Source organism: Ischnura elegans, chromosome 3, assembly GCF_921293095.1.
Source record: "Ischnura elegans chromosome 3, ioIscEleg1.1, whole genome shotgun sequence".
NCBI classification, from domain to species: domain Eukaryota; kingdom Metazoa; phylum Arthropoda; class Insecta; order Odonata; family Coenagrionidae; genus Ischnura; species Ischnura elegans.
The window spans coordinates 26,743,439-26,766,896 of record NC_060248.1 but is presented as its reverse complement, the minus strand read 5'-3'; the positions used below and the strand labels follow the sequence as shown (position 1 = coordinate 26,766,896).

At 36.7% G+C, this 23,458-nt stretch overlaps 4 protein-coding genes across 5 annotated transcripts in view; 2 read left to right on the top strand and 2 right to left on the bottom strand.

The window, feature by feature from the left end:
- Positions 1 to 9,226: 9,226 nt before the first annotated feature.
- LOC124154990 (transmembrane protein 231-like) lies at positions 9,227 to 12,482 on the top strand. Its single transcript, XM_046528738.1, has 5 exons — positions 9,227 to 9,366; positions 9,445 to 9,611; positions 9,691 to 9,819; positions 10,256 to 10,475; positions 11,900 to 12,482. Exons 1-5 carry the CDS (start codon positions 9,228 to 9,230, stop codon positions 12,184 to 12,186), a joined length of 942 nt encoding a protein of 313 aa, XP_046384694.1. The 5' UTR covers position 9,227; the 3' UTR covers positions 12,187 to 12,482.
- A 337-nt stretch (positions 12,483 to 12,819) lies between these two features.
- On the bottom strand, positions 12,820 to 17,897 carry LOC124155581 (mitochondrial import inner membrane translocase subunit Tim21). The gene is made up of 4 exons (XM_046529534.1): positions 17,600 to 17,897; positions 17,011 to 17,245; positions 14,604 to 14,703; positions 12,820 to 13,090 (listed from the first exon to the last, which is right to left on the bottom strand). The coding sequence occupies exons 1-4, from the start codon at positions 17,808 to 17,810 to the stop codon at positions 12,971 to 12,973; spliced, it is 666 nt and encodes a 221-aa protein (XP_046385490.1). The 5' UTR covers positions 17,811 to 17,897; the 3' UTR covers positions 12,820 to 12,970.
- A 53-nt stretch (positions 17,898 to 17,950) lies between these two features.
- LOC124155579 (uncharacterized protein C8orf76 homolog) lies at positions 17,951 to 21,357 on the top strand. Its single transcript, XM_046529531.1, has 5 exons — positions 17,951 to 18,208; positions 18,398 to 18,625; positions 19,924 to 20,105; positions 20,260 to 20,425; positions 20,495 to 21,357. Exons 1-5 carry the CDS (start codon positions 18,053 to 18,055, stop codon positions 20,645 to 20,647), a joined length of 885 nt encoding a protein of 294 aa, XP_046385487.1. The 5' UTR covers positions 17,951 to 18,052; the 3' UTR covers positions 20,648 to 21,357.
- Positions 21,353 to 23,458, bottom strand: part of LOC124155577 (MMS19 nucleotide excision repair protein homolog) — a 41,632-nt gene continuing 39,526 nt past the window's right edge. For both annotated transcript variants that reach the window (XM_046529527.1, XM_046529528.1), the window contains exon 20: positions 21,353 to 21,549. In XM_046529527.1, coding sequence (XP_046385483.1) covers positions 21,445 to 21,549 — 105 coding nt within the window. In that variant the 3' untranslated portion in view covers positions 21,353 to 21,444. The remainder of the gene's footprint in view (positions 21,550 to 23,458) is intronic.

Sequence of the window (23,458 nt, the reverse complement as noted above, 5' to 3'; positions counted from 1 at the left end):
CAATCAAAACAACGTGAAAGGCTTTTAATTTTGATTAGCTAAAAATCCCTAGCGTTTAAGATGATCTCCTTCAATAAACACAAGATTATAATAATCAGGAGGCAGTAAATATCTTCATTTCAAGACGTATTGAGGTCAAACGTTCAATTTATCTTATACCTCACGAATGGAGCACAATGGGCGGAAATCAAAACAAGTATTTCAAACGTCACATCTCCGTAATTATTTCACGCAAAATCAACCTCTTAAATTCGTATATAATGTAAAACAAAATGGCGGTATCCGATTAGTCCTCATATTCAAATATTAAAATCACATTCAACTATAATATCTACGTCGTGATGTTAAGTGCCTAAAATATTCCTAAAATGATTAAACTTGAGTTATTAACGTCGCTAAATAACAAATAAATAAATGTATGTTACAAAAATCGGCGTACTGCAGCCGATATTTAAAAACACCTTGTGCGCGCGATACAACAGTATTAATAGTGGACTATATTTTGTATATGCGCCGGGGGTCCCACACTATCCAAACCACCAGTCATCTGAATGTCGGGCTCCCGTCGGTGGCTTCCTCAGGCAGCGTCGGCTCGAGACCCTGCCTACACGACGACACATTCACAACTCAAACGTTCATGGCCAACAACCACGAAAGAATAAATTCACACAATTACCCTCTCGCCCAACCGGCGCACAACAAATCATTTTAGTGGCGATTATACTATAGGACTCCCTAAGGCGCGAACAGAAGTTGTACCTGAGATTTCGTCGAACTCAACCAACATTTCCAGGATTCAAATCAAGGGTCCATGAAATAACACCAGTACACCACACGATTATAGCAATGTTAATCCCCAGACAGTATTTAGTTGTCGTTTGACAACACTTCTGATATAGTTGTAGATTGACGGAATATCAACGATCGTACCCACTGTAAAAGAGCATGGTAGCATGGACGCCTGACCGCTACCAGCGACTGTAACGCCTCGCTTGGCTTTCAATTGAATGACAGTTGTAAATACGGAAAGTGACGGAGTAAGCGATGGAAAAAGGGACGGTGTGAATGACCTTGTGATTCAGAAAATGATGGGTCGATCGATCACTCTTTTGGTCCCTGAAAACCTATCGCTTGAGCTATCATTCTGAGGGACGGGGGAAAAAAATGATCGATTGATGCAGGCTTAACAGCGATTCCTGTAGGTTATGGAAACGGGAAGAGGTCAAAGGACAGGAAAACGGAATTGAGCAGGAAGAAGAGTTGGGGATTTCGTGGGGGGGTGGGGCGTATTTCAAGTGACGCATGTGCTCATGTGAGGGTGTAGAAGGAAGGAGATTGGGCGGAGGGAGATAAGGCCAAGATTGGGAGAGGGAAGCATAAGCGCCCGCGTTTGTAGTGAGATGACCATTTGCCGAACGGAAGGAGCCGGAAGATTTGGGACGGCGAGAGATAGGGCGAGGAAATGAGGTGTACGGCAGGGGGTGACGCATAAAGGAGAGGATTATGGGAAAGGTGGCGGGGGAGGGCTGGGAAGGGTTGATGAAGGTGATGGATGGGACCGGACGACTCAAATGTCCACGATGGTATAGTGTGGCATTCGGAGGAGGCGACCTACGACGGAGGTCTTTAGTGCCGCGAAGTAAGGGCGGGGCAGGAAGGTTGGAGAGAAACCCGGCGTCAGCATTAGCCTGCTCTACTCTCACGGTTTCCGTGTTTTCATCGAAAAGTGCCGGATGACGTAAGTTTCGACGGCAATCACGACAGCATCTTGAGGTCACAAGAACTCTTATCCAAACAATATGGAAAAAAATATTTTTCCTAGCTGAAGTTCTGAGGGGTTTGGCCAAATGATTAAAAAGCTATCCTGTCCAACTCTCCCTCGCTTGGCCGAAGTACTATCAGGGCATATTTTATTGAAGTATTGTACCGGTTAAGGTAGGTTTGCATGGTACATTTGCGAATAAATCAAGCCGTCTCTCCTCCCAACCTGGAGTTGCCTTTCCAATTAACAATGAGGATTACTCTCTTTCATTCTATCTGTAAGCTACATCTCTTCCTCCCCCCTTCGCTTACATTGCATTCTTCCTTATAACACTGCTTTTAACGTCCACTACCCTCTCAGTCCTCGCTCCATCCAAACCCTCTATTTCAGCCGTATCACATATAGAAGTTTCCTCTCCTCGGCCACCATCTCCAGCACTTCGTCGTCCCTCCTCCACTCTGCCCAATTCACCTTCTACATTCCTCGACACACCCACATCTCGAAGGCCTTCAGTCTTTTCTCGTCTTCCTTCCAAAGCATCCAAGTCTCCGCATCGTACAGCGCTACACTCCACATCAGACTCTTCACTAGCCTTAAAAATCGTACATAAATATCCTCTCATCAGACTTTTCCTGCTCGAACGCCTTCTTTGCTGGCGCAATTCTCTTCCTGATGTTCTTTATGTTTTATCCGTATTCCTCTAGAGCCCAAATCTGACTTATCATCAGGGCATAGGCATTGTGTTAATGCTCAGTCTATGGCCTGATGATGCTGTAAGAATAAAGTGAACCGTAGGCCAGAAAAAACTCTCAATCATTTGACATGACCCTCACGAATTTCAGACGGTAATACGAATTAATAGGTTGTCAACAAAACGAAAACCTCCACAAAATTATAAAAGATATCGTTTAAATGTTGATAACCCTCCTTTTTGAGCAAGATAATTGATGGAAATTAAATTTGCGATTGAAAAATAAACAACAAGCTAACAAACCCTACTGTCGGAAATGGTAAACCTATGTTTGATCAGTGGCGGATACATATGGGGGGCTGCCTGAATTACCGAACATTAGGGTAGTTTCCTTCATCAAAGAAAACGAAAGGCATTGATTGCGATTCTTTACCCACCATTAGTGTATTCATATTATACAAATTATTTCGTTTTAGAAATACCGGTTTAGACGAATGGCAATGGTCCGTTTTTATCCTCATTTGAAAAGGGCCAGATTGGCGCCCATGCGATGCCACTCCACGTGACGTCACAGGGACCTAGTTTCTATACGAGAAGATAGGAGTTATACATCGTCTGAGGTTACCAATGCATGCATGAGGCGTAGAGCTCAGGGAAACATGTCTTAATAATCACTTATTAAAACTGGCTAAGGTCGGAAAGTTTTCTTCGTTTGATAAGGTATTAATAATCCTTATTTAAGCCTAGCGCTACCAGTCAGCAGGGTACTAGGCTACCCGCTAGCAGCCTGCATCGTATCAGCGCTCAGCTTCGCCTCAAGGTCACTTCACAGGGCGGCAGCGGGAACCAGAAATACGTCGCACGGAGAGATTTCCCGGCATTCATACTTGCGCGTCGCGTTTTCGCGCGCTTGAAATTTTTCACTTTTCATTTATTCGCGAAAAATAGATATCGTCATTTAAAAATCTAAAAGCGTGAGATACGTACTCCAGGAGTAGTAATCTTTCGATTTAGGCAATAAAAAAATTATAGGAAACCACCCTATTGTAACATTTTTATACCATAAGGTGGCATTGTCTTGTATATGTGAATAATCAGTTTAAATAGAAATTTCTAAAACTTTGCATTTAACTATATTATTTTTCAATGACGATAAAATTAAAGGTAGCTCAAGATATCTTTGCGCCCCCCCCCCCTGAGTTCTTTTATGTATCCGCCACTGTGTATGATAACAACACCACCGGATAAGATCGTGAAAACCGGAAGCTGCCGATCAACAAATGTTTACAGGAAGTAGGTATGCGGTTTGAAAATCTTTCGAGCTCCGAAGTTATTCCCTATTAACGTATGACCGGAACCGATGTCAGTACTACCAGAGTGCACTGCGCGTCATGCACCGAAGGCGGATGCGATATCGCATCAGTTTAAGTTTCACATACATCAGAGCTTAAGATAAGCTAGCTAATCATACTAATAAGATAGCGGAAGCAGTAGTTAAATTAAAGGAAGACAGTTAAAAATGATAAAGACTACCCAAACAGCAATCGATTTCCAACGAGATCCAGACAGCATTTTCGGCGTTAGCATACGTCATCCGGGGCATATCCAAGATAATGAAATTTTTGCTGTATGGATATCCGTAAAATATCCAAAGGACCCCCCCTCCCCCAAACAACGTTGCAGGGATGTCCAAAAACAGTGGAGATACATAGTACAACATCTCATAGATATGCAGTAAAGTTTTCTCGGGTTCGCACCGGGTCAGGTCCTCCATGACTCCTTCCAACGTTTCGATATGAGGAACTCGGCCATCGTCATCACGGATTCAGGAATCCAATGCTGAATACCTGAATCCCTGTTGACGATGGGCGAGTTGTCCGTCGAAACGTTGGAAGGAGAAATGGAGGACCTGACCCGGTGCGAAACCCGAGAAAATTTGCAGCAATTGTTCGCCGGGGGGGGGGGGGGGAAACAAAAAATTATATATACCGCATCATCGCATGATCCAGAAACATGGTCCTGTGATAAGAAATAAAAAGCAACTACCACTCGCAAATAATAGCCAAAGGCTCACCATTTCACTAGATTTTGCGAGGTTAATTTGATCGCACTCCATTAGCCAAATAAAACAAGTATGCTGATACCAGCGGCTGTTGCGCATTTCAGGAAAAATGGCCAACCACCAAATTACTCAAAAAAGTTAAAAGCCCAGGAAATCGCAGACAAAATGCTTTTAATGAAACAGCTCATATGAAACCGCTCTCGCAAGGTAGGTTTGAATGAATACGAATGCCCCAGATTTGATTCAATAAGTTTCTCAGATAAAAAAAATTCACAACTAACAGCTGGTAAGCAAATATGTGGCATAATTATTGACTGTGTAGATTTCACTGAATTACCAGTAATAATTAAATTTAGGATAATTTTACTTCTAGTAGCACGATTTTCAGCATTGTAAATTTTATAATACTTGTGGCACATGGAAGAGACCGTAGTTTTCGGGAAGAAAAATACCAAAAACTATCCTACAACATTATAATCCTTCTCAATGGCGTAGCTAGGAATATGTTTGGGGGGATGAGGGGACTGGGGGGTGACTCGTTCCCCCCCCCCCCCCCCAAGCAATCGGGTCCGAGAAAATTTTTGAAAAATGACGTTCCTGGATATGCATTTTACATCATTTTGGTACTTAAAATTTAACTTTAAGTAGATGCAGTTATTATATATCAAACCTATGCTATAGTTTTATATATTTTTTTTTCTCTGAGGCTTTAGGGGGGATCTATCCTCCTCATCCCCCCTCCCATAGTTACGCCACTGATCCTCCCTCACTCTCTGAGCGTAAAACTACTACGTACCACTGCGACTACTAGTAGGCCAAGTTAGGCTTTGAAGAAATAAATTTTCTGTGAAAATAGTCAATTGAAGAAACCTATGTCAGATTTCCCGCAGATCTCACGATTTCCATTATGTGTGCTACATGTTATACTAAGATGAGGGGGATAGAGACATTCCTGTTCGAATTCCGATCCCACGGAGTGACGGATGGTGACATTCCTCACCGCAAATATAGATAAATATTCGGGTTGGGTTCCCGGTCCAGTCAAGTCTCCGGTAGCATTTCTGAGCGGATACAGGAAGATTCGGGTTCGAAACCCGGGTAAGTCAAATCACATTTGTCGAAGCTGGATTTATTTCATTAGTTTTAAATGAATTAATATGAGAAAAAAATTCCCGTGGATCGGTAATCGAACCACGAACTTTCCAGATCCAGGGGATTTTTTATCATTACGATTCATATAAATTTCTCCACCGTCCACGCGGCAGGCTAGAAATATTACAAATTTTCAATTAGTATTTGAATCTTCGCATCAGCTCGCGTGGCTCTAAGAACGTTTTAAGGACTACTTCAGGGACGCCGACTTACAAAAAATATTGGGGGGGGGGCCCAAACCGGGGATCTTTCTCCGGGAAATTTTATAAGTAGTGAGTTTTAAGTTTTTCAAGCATTTTAGAGGACTCGTATGATCAACATTAGAACCCTTATAACTCGAATCTCGATATCTGGACACTCCGGGGAAAATAGACAAGCCTGACACATTTTTTCCTCACACCCATAACGAATTTTTGAAGGGGCTTGGGCCCCCTCAAGCCTCATGGAGTCGGCACCACTGGAGTACTTCCAAAATATATTACCTCTTTACTACTATATAAAGTCTACTATGTAGACTAATTTCAACGATGGAGGGGGAAAGACTTTATACGTGACCACGACATTAAACATGTTATTAATGGTTGGTAAACATTGAAACGGCATCCATAGTCGCATTTAGGGCCCCGGTACGTGCCCCCCCCCCCCCATACGCTTAAAAAAATAGGCAATTTTTTAATACTATTATCATTACGTTCGTTTTGCTTTGAATATTACGAAGCCTCAATCATTTTATTACATATTAATAACTTTCTTGTTAAAATAAAGAGAATAGTTCGTACACTAATTGTTATATGTCGTTTTTAATCTCATGTATGAGAGGATCGTCTGCCTTTCAAACCCCTTCCCCCCGCCCCCCCAGAAAAAAAACCTGGATCCGACCCTGATAATATCTAAAATTAAAAAGCCAACAGTTGAAACACATTGAAACAATGCAAGTTGACGCTTGCTAAAAAATCCTCGAATTTCAAATACAATTTGCAACAACGGAGTCATAATGAAACTTGAAAGGTTTACGTCATGTTAGAAATCTTACATCTCCCGCTACACTAACAACAACAAAAAGAACAATGGAATAGGGCAACGGAGATGTACGGCGCAAAATCGGAGCAGAAGTCCAAAGCTTTTCATTCAATTCAATTCATGAAGGAATTATATACCACGCATCACAATATTAAAATATTAAAATGAAAAAAATAATCACCTCTGCCATAAAATCATTTCCATCGTCGTCGATGAAAAAGCAAGTGTAAATTTCTCCGGATGAGCATTTCCGATGTTCTTTGGTATCAACTCTGAAATGTTGCATGGCGTCCTCAACCCAAAAGGAGCAGCAAACTTCAGAAAACCATGAAAAAGGAATGGATGCATAGTGTAATTTTAAAACCTAAAGATTTATGAAAATCACGTAAGTCCTAAACAATGCGCGAATTTCCACAGGATTTGGCAGGATACGTTCACAAACCATGATCACCGACCTCGAGGCACCGTAAGTTCGAGCGGCTGTACATAAAGGCGAGTAACATTTCCCATAGCATTACCGAAATTGTTACGGAAAAGTGAAATTTTTATCACTGAAGACATTCTTAAGTCAGGCTTGCGATGTACCTAAAGCGTAAATTACCATTTTCATTAACTTTAAAAAATATATTTATATTTTGCTAACCAAACGGCTGTTACACAAACCCTTGGGAAAGAAGCTTAAAAACCCGAAGAACCGGCTAAATAAAAAGTGATTCACAAAAAAATTAGAACCCGCATGATTAAATACTTTAAGAGTTAATTTTATTTACTCATTTTTGGTAATAATTAAGTCTTTCTTATGATGAGGGCTAACACAATTAGCATTTGATACAACGGAATAGTCAACCTTTTGTAGTGCATTAAAATTGTAAAGTTATAATGAAGAAAAGGAGAGCTACTAAATACTGAAGTACTTAGTAATAATATTAAGTAAAAATAAAAATACTAAATAAAATAATCAGAGTCTCCTAATTTTAGCACATTCTTCAAACACATTAGAGAGTTTAAAAAAAGCCACTTCGTCACATCGCGAAGTCTACAATAAGTTTCCTACCCCAAACCGTACATGCATGTAAAATATTCGAATTCGCGGTTCAATTTGCTTTGCGCGATCGAGAATAAAAGGGTCTGCACACACAGTAAAGGTTTCCTGCAGTGCAACCACGATGCAAATCCCAATTGCACCTCCAAAGAAATAAGTGATACGGAGCTCGCAATCCCAAATGAGCGTCATTAGGAAAAGAAGAAGAATAGAATACATTTCCCCACAGGCCTCCGAGGATTTAAGGGGAAAAGTAAATGCGAGCCATAAATGAACTGGTATTCCAAGATTCAACTAAGAAAACAGGTTTTTTTTAAATAAATAACAGATCGTAGCACTTTTCCACAAGAATAATTGCTACGATCTTTTATTTATTTATATATGTCTAACTTTTACCAATTGAAGCCTGAATCTGTTGAACTTATACGAAAACAGGTATTTATTACAAGCTTCTCGCTTTTATATTGATTTAAATGTGATTTTAAAAAATCCTATTTAATTTATGAGGTTGGGTTCCTCAGTCCCCTATCTAATTATTCAAAGCGGACTTTTTGACAGTCTGGAACAAGATTTTCTCATGGTGAATTGCCTTATACCGATAGTTTTTGGTAAATACAAGTACCAAAAAATAAGGTAGTCGAGGGGTGAAACCCGGTAAAAATCACGTAAGACAAAGCATGAAATATTTACCACCACGGAAAAATAAATAATATAAGCTGGGCTCCTACATCGTCTTCAACATTTTATTTCGCCCCCATCATTGACACTGAGGTCCAAATACTGAGCGCAAAAAAATGAGAGCATACTTATAAATATAAATTGCTCTGTGTTACTTCAATGAGATGGTTACAAGCAATGATTCAGTGAATAAAGCAAAATAACGAGTATTCATCATCGTCACGGAAGCTCTGAAGGAATCGAGAAAGCTGTATGCATTAGGTTCGTTTAAATGCCGCTTTCGAAATGGGAGCTTCGGTGAAAAGTTGTTGCAGTACATTTATCCACCACTAATTAAACATGATGCGTAAAGGAGATGACTGAAATAGTTCAGACAGTATGACCTCGATATTAATTAACCATAAGCCTCAGCATTCGACGAAAAGAAACAACGAAGTAGCCTATCGCAAAAAGATAAGGAAAAAAGCGTAATGAATCGAAAGAATTTTTGTATTTCCTTCAGTACTTGGTGAGTACTTAAGGTGCTTAAAATGCGAAATATTAAGAGGCGATGTCAAATGTAAAGTTTTCTGCCGCGAGAATGAGAATATCAAGCATCAAAACTCATTAAACAAACGTGATCCTTTTGACTTCTTTTATTCGCCATTCAAGCATGACGCTGCGACGCTGCACCATTTGCGCAGCCACTTCATTGCCATCTATACGCCACCAAAGAACTACTTGAGAAACAAGGTACTCGCCTGCCATCTAGTGCCCATTATGGTAAACCATTGGGGAACCGAACCGCTGAACACACTGGTTGCCATGGTAACAGTTTCAAATGGCGATATACCAGCTGCATTCGCAGTGTGTTGCGTGCAAGTACAGAAATTCGTTTTTCTCTGGGGCTTTTGTATTCGTAGTGACTTGCTTACTATTAGCATTTATTCCTCCCCTACTAATTATTCATGGATACGACGGTAAGATGGATTGACATGCGCTAAAGCTTAACAATAATAGAAGAGGTGATTATGAACCCTGTACCTTTTATTCCTCAGGATTTTCACGTCAAACTGAGTTTCAGATGGTAAAGCCGAATGTGCATTTTAAACATGAATTCCTGCTTATTTTGGAAACGAATGAAATGGAACTTCCAACAGTTTGTGGAACAATAGCATTTCATCCATTGACTTCAACAAATAGGCACATATGTTCAGTGACTAAGGTAAGAAATAACTACACACAAAACCTTTAATATGGAACTTAATGAGTGTAACAACGCCTCAATCAATTATCTTTTCCAGGTTATCGAAGAGGATGTGGATAGAGATGGAAAGAATGATAAGATTGATCTGGAATTGGAGATACCTTTAATCGGAAATGAGAAAGTGCAATATGTGAAATTATTCCTTCTCTTTGATTACAAGCTGACGGTAAGCAGATAACGACTACATTTCAACCCTTTTCTTTTCATTTTAACCCACTCCCCATTACCTAAGAATTCCTTTCCCTTGGGCTAGAACCTTGCTGAAGTGAGAAGGGTTGTGTGTTTCTGCGACCCCTAGAACAAATTTTACCATTCACAATTTACTCAAAATGTATCTACTTTCATAACATTGTAGTACAAATAAATTACAATGGGCGTTTTCATCGATTGGTCGTACATTTTTTTCCAATTCTCAAATGCCATCAGCTAATTCTTACTCCCACCATCTTGAACTTTGAAAAATAATGGGACTCCTAGACAAGTTTACCTCAGCGCAATCAATATGAAGATGAAAATCCTAAATCTTATTAATACTTGCAGAAGAATATTATTTAGGTTCTTATAGCTAAGACTCCAGTAAAAGGAACTTCCATTACTTTCAGCAACTTTCAGATTTTACAATGGAGACAATGGGTTTTATAGAAAAGGAGGGATCATGTGCTGGTGGATCAAGACTGGATATTTTTGGTGATCTGCGATTGCTACTAAAAGAGCCTTTAGTGCCGTATGCAGAGGATATGCGATACGACTACCCTATCTTCAAGGCAGACAATGATATGATTGACATCCCGTCAATTCTGAGAGCCTATTCAACAAGAAACGGTAGGTTAAACAAAATTGAAATTACCAAAAAGAAGGTGAATCCAGGTGATAGCATTATCTATTCATGTGTTTTCCCTTCTGTATGACCATTTTCATGAGTGTATTTGCACTTTTGGGTGATATAAGTATGTACACGGCTTTTGGCATTATAAAGCTAAAATGATGCTGTTTTGCTATCCATAATGTATAGAGTTGATGAATTTTTATTGAGAAAGCTATTAATAAAAGCCCAGAATGCTTTCATTTTACGAGATTGTAAACATAATTAAGGTATTATGTACTAAAAAGACAGCGTTTGACTGGGTCATATTCAATGCTGTCCCTTTGGCTGTGTGAGTGTGTAACCTTGGTGACACCATAACCTGTGCCAAATTGGGTAGGATGTTGGCACAGATATAATTAATTAAGGGTAAGTGAGTAGCTTCTAAAACAGAAGCAGTATTTTAGTAGAAGTTTAAAAATGCCTTAGCAAGGGGCTGAGGGACAAACCTAAAGGAAGGTGCTGCACAAATTTTAGCAGGAGATGGTAAAGCTTAAACTTGAAACCTTACCCTTTTGTGAGGGGTTCTCTTTCAACTTCACTATTCTTCTTCAATTGAGACTTTCGCTCAACACTTTCATCACACTTCACTTCTCAGTATGTAGACTCACTTAGGTTAAAGTAGCAATGATAACTGCTGTGCCCTTTTAACACTGTGGTTTAGGCTAGAAGTGAATATCACCCATGGATATCAAGAAATGGCAAATATTTTAAGATTGGGAAGACACTGCCAAGGAAAAAATCTCAATACCTAATTAAGGCATAATAGTAACAACTATGTATTGACATCATATCCATAATTGATAGCAAGCCAATCTATCAATTACGACAGGATTTCAATACAATGCACTATGTAATGGCATAGCATTCCAGCCAAATGCAACTTATTATTCAGCTATCATGACTTTTAACAATTAGATGAAGGAGTTGAGTTTAAATGCAGCATCAGTATCATTTCTGTTTTATGCTTGGATCTTATTCATTCTTTTATTAGTATTGCATTATTAACGTATTATAAAAAACTTTAATCTGAAGCTTACATTTTCAGCACCTTCCAAATTGGCTTCTTTTCAGCATGCTTTTGCAAAAATTGTTTCAGTAAAATCTCCTTTAGGCTTTGTTTCTAAGCTCAAGACCCATTGAGACTGAAGAAACTTATCAATGCATCCCCACTTTTCCTTTTGTATCCCTCTAACGCCGGATTTTCAAGAACCTGCTATGTAACATTTCATTAGTGTATTCTTTATATCAAGCCCAACTCTACAAAGGGCAACTTTGCCTTAAATGAAGTACATACTTAAAATGCATATACGTACAAGCAAGTTTGCACATTTATCAAATGTAAATGTTAAACTTACCGATTTGTTTCTTCTCTCGTATCCAGCATCAACCCACATTTTCCCAATGAATGCCCTGTGGACAATTGGACGTGGGCCTTCTGATCCATTCATCTTGACAGTCAGCATAAATTATACTGATGAGCAAGTCATGTTCCATGCAAGCATTTTTAAACAAATTCTTTGGGTTTGGATACAGTATCTGGCTTTACTGCTACCATTTCTATACATAAGTAAAATGCTTTGTTCTTGGGCATTTAAAAATGGAATTATCAGTGCTGGAGTAGTTGTGGATCCTCCTCTCATAAGAAATCTTCCAAAGAAAATGTACTAAAATACTAAAGCCTTCCTTCATCTCAAACTCTTTCTTTCTTGAAGGAATCAATAAATTATTTCCACCTGCTTTGAATGAAAGGATAAAACATAAAAATAAAATGTACACTGCATAGAATTTCAATGCAGCTAATGGAAAAGTAGTGCAAAAAAGGTAATTTTTGTCTCATCTTAATGGGGTGTGCAAGAAATATTTTTCTAGAAATGTATTTTCATTGCCCTAAGATTCCACAGTCATGTGGAATGATTCTGACTGATCATGTATGTATTTAAAAATAAATATTACCCAAAAATTTACACATGACTTTTCACAGAATTAAATAAAAAGATATTTTTCCTTCCCCAATGCCAGTTAATCCGCATTACTTCCACAGAATTAAAGACATAATTCAAGTACTTAGCAATGATACTGCATAACCTCTTTAAAGTAAAAAAGGGATTCATTACAAAAATTAACCTAAAACACAATTAACATACAAATTGAAACAACCAAATAACTTTCATTTCATAATCACTGAATAAGAACCAACACATCCTGGGACTACATGGCTACACAGTTTAAAACCTGAAAACTAATAACTGAGTATTCAGAGGCTACCAAAATTTAAATTGTTCGTAATTAAAATATGCAAAATAAATTTCCATTTTTTCAAGATTATTTTATTGATAAAAATTCTTCTGTACAAAGTAGAAAAAAGACTACCAAACAAGGTGTACACACTGTAAGATTGGATAAAGGATTTGGGTTCCTACCTTCCATGATTTTTCGTTAAACTCATACACATTCAAGTAAGACTTGCTAAGTCACTCTTCTCACTACGATTGTCTTCTAAGATCACAGTGTCTCTTGGAAATGTGTCCAATTGGACAAATAAATATCTATACTCAAAATTCCCAGAATCATTCTTCATCCATGAACATGAAAGAAAAAATAAGACTGATTTAGGACCATATATTTTTGTTTCAAGAATGTACTATAACTGAGCACCCCAAATCCAGGAACACTCATAATATGGCAATATTTCCATGGCGTGCTTCACCGGAACATTTCATTAAACACGGCGCACATGGATTATCAAGAGGCTTTCATTTCATTTAATGTGTTTCATTTACTTTATTTTTCGACTAATAACATTTAGTTTGATATTCCGCGATGTATTCATATATCCATGAGATGTGAGTTCTTTTTATTCAGACATTTTGCTATACTACGTAGAACCTAATGGTTGAATGACTGTTTGTAAATTAAGAAATATTTTGGTACTTTTTCATTAATCATAATTATTTGTAAATTAAACTATATTCATTAACTGAACTATAAATCATCTTATTTTATCATAACTTATCGAATTTCCTCATAAAAATATCACAGACTCCCAAAATATTCTGGTTACAACCACAGCACTTAAAATCCTGCAAAATCCCAAATCCGATATCACCCAAGTCCAGATGGTGCCAGATTCGGAGTGTTAAACTGTAGCTTCATATTCACTTCAAACTTGGAGTTAAAATACTCACAGGTATTTACTATAATCATAAATTATGTAAGTAATAATTTGTTAATTTAATTCCATAAATACAATGACTAATGTTAGAAAATACCCAAACCCAAGTTTCAAAAAAATCCCATAATTTTCATCTGCTCCACCTGACCACTGTAAACTTCAAAATATGTTAAGTTATGACCGCATACTAAGTAATCAGTTAGTACAATAACTTGAGTTATCGAGGATCACCTGCATCAAAATCCCATTGAGGCAACGTCTATAGACTCACAACATAGGAGACATCTAGGTTAATCCTTGTTTCTCACTCTAAGACTTTTCAAGGGAATGGGGTTAAAAGTTTAGTAATGCATAATTTTATATTCACTCCCAATAGATTTTGCTGAGATAAACGGGAGAAATTTTTTTTCACTTTTATCATATCTGCAACAGTTTAACCAAAAATTTAATATACAGAGCACATGGGTGGGGGGACCATGTAGGCAACACAGATGCAGTGTAGCATAGTTGGCAAAAGAAAATGTAAGTAGAATGGTTTGTGGAATTCTTTCATCTATTTCTTTAGTGAAGCATCAATAAATAAAATCTTTAGTGAAGTTCATAATGTGGGTAATTTGCATTGATAATGTAGTGAAATATTGAGATTTATCAGATTGAAATTCAAGTTTTGCATTACATCTATGTAGCTCATTATTTGACATTAACAAATTCCACCTAGCATAACTCAAAACAGTGGATACAAATGAGTTATGTAGTCAATCATGATTTATTAATGACAAGAAAGCGTAAGTACTATAATAATACTATGTATATTCATTGTATTAAGCTAAAAGTAAAACAAATGACATTAATAAAATTTTCACAGGACTTATCATATGCATATACATAATACATTGATATCATAAGGCATTACCTTTTTCATTTCCAAGTGAACAGTCCCCTGCCTCCTTATTCCTTGTACATAGAATTTCATCCTCAGATACTGAATACCATCTCGCTCATAAACGATGTGGCTAGAAATATAAATTAATTACTTGAATAATCCACATATTAATACGACAATCCCTGAAGCAAAATTACCATCTTTTTCTAAATATGATCTATTTTCAAGTTTTTGAGGGTTAGATTTCTGAAAAAATGAATCACTTAATATTGGATGTATAGTCTCACCCATTCATTTTCTCCTGGAGGTTTTTGGAAAAATGGAGAGAATATATTCAGATAAATATGGGATATTTATGGTAATCTATACGCTTTTCAATTGCCGCAAAACCAATCTTCTAACCACACTAAGAACATCAATATCTGTAGAAAATATACTTCAACCAAATAGTAAATTTATAAGAAGGCATAGGCCAAGTTTCAGAAGAGGAAAACTGTGAGATAAATCAATTTGAGATACTTCAAATTAGTACTTTCATTTATCCTATAATGCACAGTAAGAGTCTAATGTATGTTGATACAATTTTTTTCATTAACTAAACACTTAAAAAATGGGTCAATTCCAAGAAAAGAGCATCATTTCACAGTTTCTGAGCCACTTGGGCTCTTTTCCCTTCAGCTGCCGCAATTGTTCTTAAAAAAATTATATGAAAAAGAAACATCCATTGAAACTACATGCTTGGTCTTAGATTTACAGACCATTGTTTCAAATATATCCTCATGAAGGTATGGACACACTCATACTTATTATCTTACAGTATGTGTGCAAAATCCCCCTAACGTTGGTAGAAAAAAAGTAAAACCTGAAATACTCATAGTGGCAGTCAAAACACCACCATTTTTATTTCACCCTGTATTGGGGCACATATTTACCTCAAATTTTTAAAAAATTGGATGAGTTAACTATGCACCCTGCTTTTTGGTGATAATTCTGGAAATTTAAAGTAATGGTTTAGAGCTAAAAAATCAGTTAATTAATCCTTTTGGTGCTATCCTTTTTCCCGGGGTACAGTCGAAAAATGCGGAGGGTGTTTCAATAAAATGTAGCAACTAGGAAAAATAAACATTATATGTATAGTTAATTTTTATGATATCTTTAAGCGGTTTTTTTAATTAATGAGATAAAATTGGACAATAATCACAACATTTTCATACATTTACTGATATATAAGTTTTTTTATTTCAATGTCCTCTAATTTATCAACAATAACGTAAAAGCCGATATATCGGTGCACCGCACTTTTCAGCCGAGCGGTAAAAGCCGATATATCAGCGAGCCGCACTAAAAGGGTTAACAACTGTTGACATTATTTTGGCTAACATAGCATTGCAAGGGGAATAAAATACATTACTTTGGAAGCTATGCACTTGGATAGACACAGGGTCAAATTTCATTCAAATATATTATGTGGTTTCTGAGATATGAATTTTTACCTTGTGTCCTGCCTTCTGAAATTTGAATCCCACCTTCACCAATTCTGAGCAAACATCACAAACTCCGACCTCTCATATCTTGCAAAATATGAGAGTGAGAGAGGAAATATTTTGCAAGGGTCATTAAATAAGTGGTGGTAGCTAGTAACAAAATTTTCATTAAAATCCGAGTAGGTGGGCGCCATGGCCTCGGTGAACTGTCATGGAATGACCCATCAATGAGGGATAGACATGATAATGCATACACAACAGAAATGTGGGTGGTAGACATATAGATTAGGAAAGATATGGTTAAACTACAGCTAACATTTGCTAGACAATAGATGATAATACAGAAATTGTTGAGAAATTCACTAATTTATTTGTTAACTCCTTTTAGCAATCACAAATAATAACCAGTATAAAAACCCTGTAAAAAACAGATGATAAGTAATCATAAAGACAAGAAAACAGGTTGGATGCATAACAACTTAAGGATACAGGAAATTGGAAAAACTCTAGGGATAAAAATTTGGTGGTGATGGGGGAACTAAGAGACAGCAGTACAATGGAGTAATTGAGGAGATGAAATTAGTGGAGTGGAAAAAAGACTCAGCTGCGTGAGGAGGCAGCTGAGTTTTGAAAGAGATCATTCTGATATTTGTGGCAACATACCTATTTCATGATTGGTGATCTAGGATAATGAGACTTATACCAATGCTACCAGACATTCACTTGGTGAGCATATGCAATACTTTTTAGCACATTTTCCCAGAGAAACTAAAAAATGACACAACGTTATACGGTAATGCAACCTCCTCCTCTTACAATATTGATGAATTAATCCAGAAATTTCTCGTAAGCTATCTGTCAATGCAATTACCCTGACCCCAAAATCCTTTTACATTCCTTGAGTTTTAATAAATTTGCAAATATGCCACACATTTTAGAAGCTAAATACATACCTCACATGTCTTCTTCTCCCTCTCCTCGTCTCTTCACCGAATCCTTTAATAGGGTCCCCAAGTAAGTCGACGACACGAGGGTCCTTTCTACACTTTTCCAGGGCAGCAGTATATATACTATTAGGACTATTACTTGAAAATAACTCCTTAAAAACGGTGAATAGAATGAATCCCGTGACCCCCACGCCAAATAAAATTACCCCTAAGTAGGAGACAGTTTTTGTGGTTTCCTTGACTGAAAAAAAAGAAAACAATGATATTCTAATTGACTGCGAGTTAAATAAACGGAATCGCTAAATGAAAAATCACATTAGTATGTCCCAATAATTGCATTCCTACTTAGCGGTATTGGTTACAACTATACGCATAGCATTCCAAGCATAAGCAGCATAGGATAGATTATCCGCTTAGGTTATGTTTGCGCAAAGCTGTCTAAGGGTGAGCAAAATCAAGAGTTTCATGCAATACATTTTCAATGTTTAAAAAACCGGCTTCTCAAAAATATGACAGACCAAGATAGTTAAAAACAAGTGGTAATTGTTTGAAAAGCAAAGCACATTAATTGGAATAATGTAAAATACATCATTACCTTCTTTCACAGTTGTTGATATTTGATCTTTAGTTTTTACTCTGGTGAGAGAGGAGGAATCGTGCTTCCTTTCAGATGCATAATATCGTTCACCTATGATTCCCTGATTAATTGTGACACAACTTCCCGTTTTTACGTGATTAATTAATGTTAAGCATTGTCTTGGAGTAAATTTAGCAGTGCACTTAAAACTAGAAATTATTGACATCATGTGAAAGCTTCATTAAATACTATTAAAATCCAGCAAAAACACCCATCAAGTTGAAAATAAATCGAGGAACCATCAATCGATAAGTCGATATTATCTTAATATCGATAGTAAAAATCGAAAATTAACAGTTGACGGAAGAAATTTGCAAAATGGTAGCGCGCTGGATGGTCGTCGCGGTCGTCGCTGTGAATCAAGGTGTTAAAGGAAATATAAATAAATACTTTCTGTCACCTTGGCTGTGAATGTGGTTTTGCAGAAAGAAATTTAAGGTTGTTTTATTTAAAAAAAAAATGGATGCCAGTAATTGGATTCAATTTGATGACGATTACTTTGAGGTCAAAGAGAAGAAATTGATTGATGACAATGTGAAGTTCAATCCAGTTATGTGCTATCCTAAGGTGAAGTTACCCTTATGTTATCTCCAACTTTGGTAGCCATGTAATTACTTTCTTATATCTATAAAAATAAATATGTTTGTCAATGTTGTTTTACGACTTTAGAAGTCTTTAAACCTTACTTGTCTTGGTTTCTGAGTTTCGTAGGTACTCTTCCTGTCTTGAAGTGGTAAACTTTGTTTTACGTTTTAGTGGTTCTTCAGTGATGAACGATCAGAGACAGCTGAGAGGCTTCAGCAACAAGCCAATTTCTGTTACTGGACTAAAGACTTCAGTAATGCTGTGTCATTTTATAACAAAGCCCTAGAAAATTACTTTTCTAATAGCCCATTTATGCGGCGCAATCTCTTGGAGAGTATAGCCCGATGTTATTTCCAGCTAGGAGATCTATCCAAGGCTCAAGCACTTGCAGAAGAGTGCGTAAGTGATACTTTCTTTTGATCATATCAAATCCACTTATGTATGTATGAAAACGACAAGCATTAACTAATAATGTTACATTGGAAATGACCGTTATCCTCTCTGAATTAATCCACCTGCTGGATAATTTATGTCTCGCTATTAGTAAATGAAGCTAATAGTTACTGGAAATAAGTATGGATGGAGAAATTTCTTGGTGGCTTCATGTTACCCAAGGAAAATAATTTACTCTGAAACTCACCTTCAAACTGAGATAGAGTTTCTACTAAACCTAGGAAGACTGGAGCATTGCGTAATAATTCTTTATGGCTTATCTTATTTTGGTTTTTCTTTAAAGTATAACTTCCTGTTTTATTTTCAAAAGTATTGATATTCGAGGGGATTCAGCCTATACTTGTGTCTGATTTATTATCTGAACATTATATTAACTCTCATTTTTCTCTTTATGTGTATGATGGCCGGTGACTTATATTTTATTTTTAATGTTTCGAAAAGAAAACTATGCAGCATGTTTAAAACATTTTACACAGCTGCTGCTTATTAGGTGAAATATATATGTATTTCAAGTTTGTGGGCTGCCCAAGGGAGTGTGTCGCAAGCTGCTTGGTAGAAAAGGAGGATATCGCCGAGGATTTTTAAAATGCTTCCATACATGAAGGGGAGGGGAATTGTTGATTTTAGGGGGAATGCAGAGTTGGCATTGGGGAGAATGGGTATGCTGAGTTTAGGTAGGTTGTGTTCTTGAGTAATATAGCAGCCATGCTAGGTATTGCACTATTGGCAGATGTGAGGATATTTCTTTAACTTTGTCTTATGCTGCATTATTCATTGAAACAGCATTTTTCTTGTCTCGGTTCGTAGGACTGAGCATCTACAGACCCTTGAAATATTATGTTAACTATTCTTCTCTTGGCATGGTTAAAATCAGGCATTTTATAACTTGCTATCTCATTTAACCATCTTAATTTTCTAAGTCAAAGAAACTGCAAAGGCAGGAACTCATAAAATGGCTTCATGAACTTGTAAGGTGAGTATTTTAAATGGGAAAATTCTTGTTTTACAAGTAGGAAAATATCAAAGAGAGCATTGCGTGAGTACTTGATCCTACTTCTAGATTAGTGATCGTTAATCTTAGTAGTGGCAAGAGTAGCTGGCAACCTGTTGGATGAATCTTTTTTTTGTAGAGGTTCAGGATAAAATAAATTTTTTTTTTTTATAAAATTAAGGTAGATTAATGGGAGTATTTTTCATTAAGAGTACTCATGTACTAATCAAGTTCCAATGTATAATTTTTTCAGCTACCCATGTCATACACAGTTGAGTTAAAAACCAGCATTCTTAACCTACTATGTACTGTGTATAAGTCACAATCTCTGCTGGAGCAAGAGAAAGCTACACTACTCCAATTGATATCGCTCCACCCTCAAAATTACCGTGTGTGGTTGGATCTTGCCCAATGCTTCTCTGCAATGCGTAAAAGGTGAAAAAAGTGTAATTTGAATACCTTGGAGTAAGAATGTAACCATTTAGTATTCAATTTGTTCTCACATTATTTGAATTCACTAGTACAAACTACTGAATGATAACCATTTACTTTTTGAAATATAATTTCGTGTTTGCTGATTCCACTGTAGGGAGGGGAGTCACCTTATGGTGCTGATGGAGGCAGCATGTTTTCTTAGGATATCACTCCTAATTGGTGCCATGAAAAACAATGAGGGTTTGGCTACATTGGATATGGCTAACAAAAAATTGCAGTGTATGAACTTGCCTGAAAATTTTTGTGATGCAGGAAAAAAGGTATGTAATACTGCTAAAGTTAATACATCGCCATGAAAGTCATCAGTTTCTAATGACCCATTGAATTAGTTTTTCAGTCAGGATTTGTTAGAGGAGCATTTAGCCGTGAAACCAAAGGATCTCACCAGACCAGATGATAGTGACAGCCCTGAAGTCATCAAAGAAGCTAACGACTTGGACAGTGAGGATTTCTGGTTTAAGTGGGTGCAAGAATTTTTATGATGATAAACAATATTTTTTTTAAAGTTATAGATAGAGTGACTTTTCTTTTGTGTGTACACAGTGAAAAATGTTTTGATTCTCCAATGGCTCAATTCCTTCATTTCCTACCATACTTTAATGTCCAAATTGTCAATCATCTGCCTGAATGGCCGAGACAAACCCCTAGATGACACTGGACTTGGCTGTCAAGCCATTGGCAGAAACAAAGTAGACCTGATGGCAGACCAAACAATCAACATCAATTGTATTTCCACGGAAAACAACAGATCTCAGTTCAATGCATTATTTAAAATTAAGTTATTGTCTGATGCTTAGTCCTTAAAAGCAGTCCATTCTCTTGCTTAAGGGGAACTTTTATATAAAATGTTTTCAGGCTTTATAGATAGCAGAAAGGATATAATTTTAAATGATAGAAGACATACTATATTTTAATTGACGTTTCAGTTCTTAATGTTGAAATACAGGTGATGAACCTGTTATAATATGTAATGATGGTATGCATGATATTTATGTGTAGATACATATAATGTAAAAGTCTATCATTGCAATCATGATTTTTCATAAATTGGAAATACATTCTTCTTAAGTTTACATCAATGATGCAATAATTTGAAGGAATAAAAGAACTCTTGGATTCATTGCTGATCCTTTGATTCCAACGACATATAATGTAACATAGGCAAATTTTTTATTAAAAACACCCAATTTATCATAGTCCTTTTATTTCCAACCATTCCTTCGTTAAACAATTACAATTTCTTTAAAATTTCATATTAAAATAAAAACATAAAAATAAGCTATCCTGGAGCACCTACTAAAAACCACTGACAACGAGCTCGCACGGCATCTTGACGCACCAGCCTCTTCGGGTCATCTAAACATGGAGCTAATCCCTGGATCACCTAAAATTGAAATTTTTATTTGCTGTGACTACACACTCAAAAACAAATGTACATGCCAAAAAAAATTTATACCAATATGTAAAAGAATTATGGGGGAAATAATATACTAAATGGAGACAAAGAAAAACAGAAATTTACATTAATATTTCTGCAAGGAAATGATGGCAGACTAAGAGACCAATAATAATAATATTTAATTGGTCACAGAAAAGATATGAATATATGTACATATATAGGACCCGTCAGGAAAACATAAAAACAAATCAAAAGGTACAAAGAAACACAATATATTATATATATATATATTACATTAATTGGGAGCCACCATACAAGTCCACAGAAATTAAAGGGCCAACCTTTCTAAAACCCTACACCAAAAATATTTCTACAGAAAGATCAATATGTATTTGAAAATGAGGCAAATCTAAGTTTCCTCCTCGTGCCATGACTAGATATGCATCCCGCAACAGCGGCAAAACCTTAAATCATAGCCTAAAAGCGATTATGTATTAGCTAAATGAAACAAAAGATTGTACTATTAACTTTTTAATTTAATGTTAAACTTTTCAAAGCCTCAATCACTTTTCAATAACCTTCAAAGCTTATAATTCAGAGTACTTAATATTTATTCCCAATTGAAAATATATAGCCCACATATTCTTATCACAGATTAATGCATCAACTAGAAAATATACTTGAACTGTATGTAACATTAAAGAACTTCTCCAGTGTCAGAGCTAATGAAATCAATAATTAAAAAATTCTGCAGACTCAGCAGTAAAACCAATCCAATAATGCCGATCCCTCTTTCATCATATCACAACCTGACTCTTCTCGAATACAGTAAAATTCATCCCGTGTGTGCTGCTTGGATAATATAAATCGGAAGATGGTAGAAGGTAAAAAAGGATGTGTAGTGGAGATGGCTTGTCCCTTTTTTGGTGCCTCGTCGGCGTTAAACAAATCAATGTCTTTCTTTGTGCCATAAATCATTTAGAGAAGTGATGAAATGCTTTTAGGTCCTAGATTGCAGGAAAAAAGCCTACAATCTACCGTATTTGCACGAATCTAAGACGAACACGAATCTAAGACGACCCCCCTTTTTGGAACTCCACTAGGGAAAAATTTTTTTTCCGAATAACGATACGAATTAACGATCAATGCGGGAATGTTAGGCTAGGTTGCCTATGTCCCAGGAAACGCAGGCTTTTTGGCTCCTAATTATGATATTCAGTAAAGGATCCAAACATGATTTTAGCTAATTACAGGAATACTAGTACTTAATGGAGACATTTAGATCATATTGTTTATATGGTCCGAAGACCAAAAAAATTAAACTAGTGAAAATGAAATCTGACTTTATTAAACCCACACAGAAAACACTCGGTGGTTTGAAGTCAAGCCACCTTGGAAAGTAGGGAACCACTCGTACGAGGTGAAGTTCGGAACTGATGCTATCGCGTACGGCGTATGCAATTCTAGCGTAGCGCCAGATGGGCAGATGAATTCAGATTGTTCGTAGGGAGAAACAAAATATCCTGAGAAGATATACCTTCGTCAGTAACTCTGACAAGTGAGACTTATGGTATAACTCATAAATTGATAACTGATAACGACCTGATATCCTGCTTTTGGAAAAAAATGTCGCATTAACTGCCGAGAAGCTCAGCTATGAGGATATTGAGTTTCGCCAAAATCACCATCGTATTTTGCCAACTAGCTCCTTGCTTTAATAACGTTAGAAATATGTTGTGTTTGGTATAATTCTTTTTTGAATTACGTGCACATCACTAATATCTCAATATAATAAAAGTATAATACCAATTGCCGAAATTCATTTTTAGACACTTTTTGGGCTAATTGGTGATTCATGCAGCAGTTGACCTCCAGGAAAGGGGAACTTTGAAGC

Bases quoted from the DNA above. Each gene is read 5' to 3' on its own strand.
- LOC124154990 (XM_046528738.1), top strand. From the start codon at position 9,228: ATGGCGATATACCAGCTGCATTCGCAGTGTGTTGCGTGCAAGTACAGA. The intron at 9,612-9,690 runs GTAAGAAATAAC...TATCTTTTCCAG, and splicing joins ACATATGTTCAGTGACTAAG to GTTATCGAAGAGGATGTGGA. The intron at 10,476-11,899 runs GTAGGTTAAACA...TCTCGTATCCAG, and splicing joins AGCCTATTCAACAAGAAACG to CATCAACCCACATTTTCCCA.
- LOC124155581 (XM_046529534.1), bottom strand. From the start codon at position 17,810: ATGATGTCAATAATTTCTAGTTTTAAGTGCACTGCTAAATTTACTCCA. The intron at 17,246-17,599 runs GTAATGATGTAT...CTTTTTTTTCAG, and splicing joins ATCAACAACTGTGAAAGAAG to TCAAGGAAACCACAAAAACT. The intron at 14,704-17,010 runs GTATGTATTTAG...TTATATTTCTAG, and splicing joins GGGAGAAGAAGACATGTGAG to CCACATCGTTTATGAGCGAG.
- LOC124155579 (XM_046529531.1), top strand. From the start codon at position 18,053: ATGTGGTTTTGCAGAAAGAAATTTAAGGTTGTTTTATTTAAAAAAAAA. The intron at 18,626-19,923 runs GTAAGTGATACT...TAATTTTTTCAG, and splicing joins AAGCACTTGCAGAAGAGTGC to CTACCCATGTCATACACAGT. The intron at 20,426-20,494 runs GTATGTAATACT...CCATTGAATTAG, and splicing joins TTTGTGATGCAGGAAAAAAG to TTTTTCAGTCAGGATTTGTT.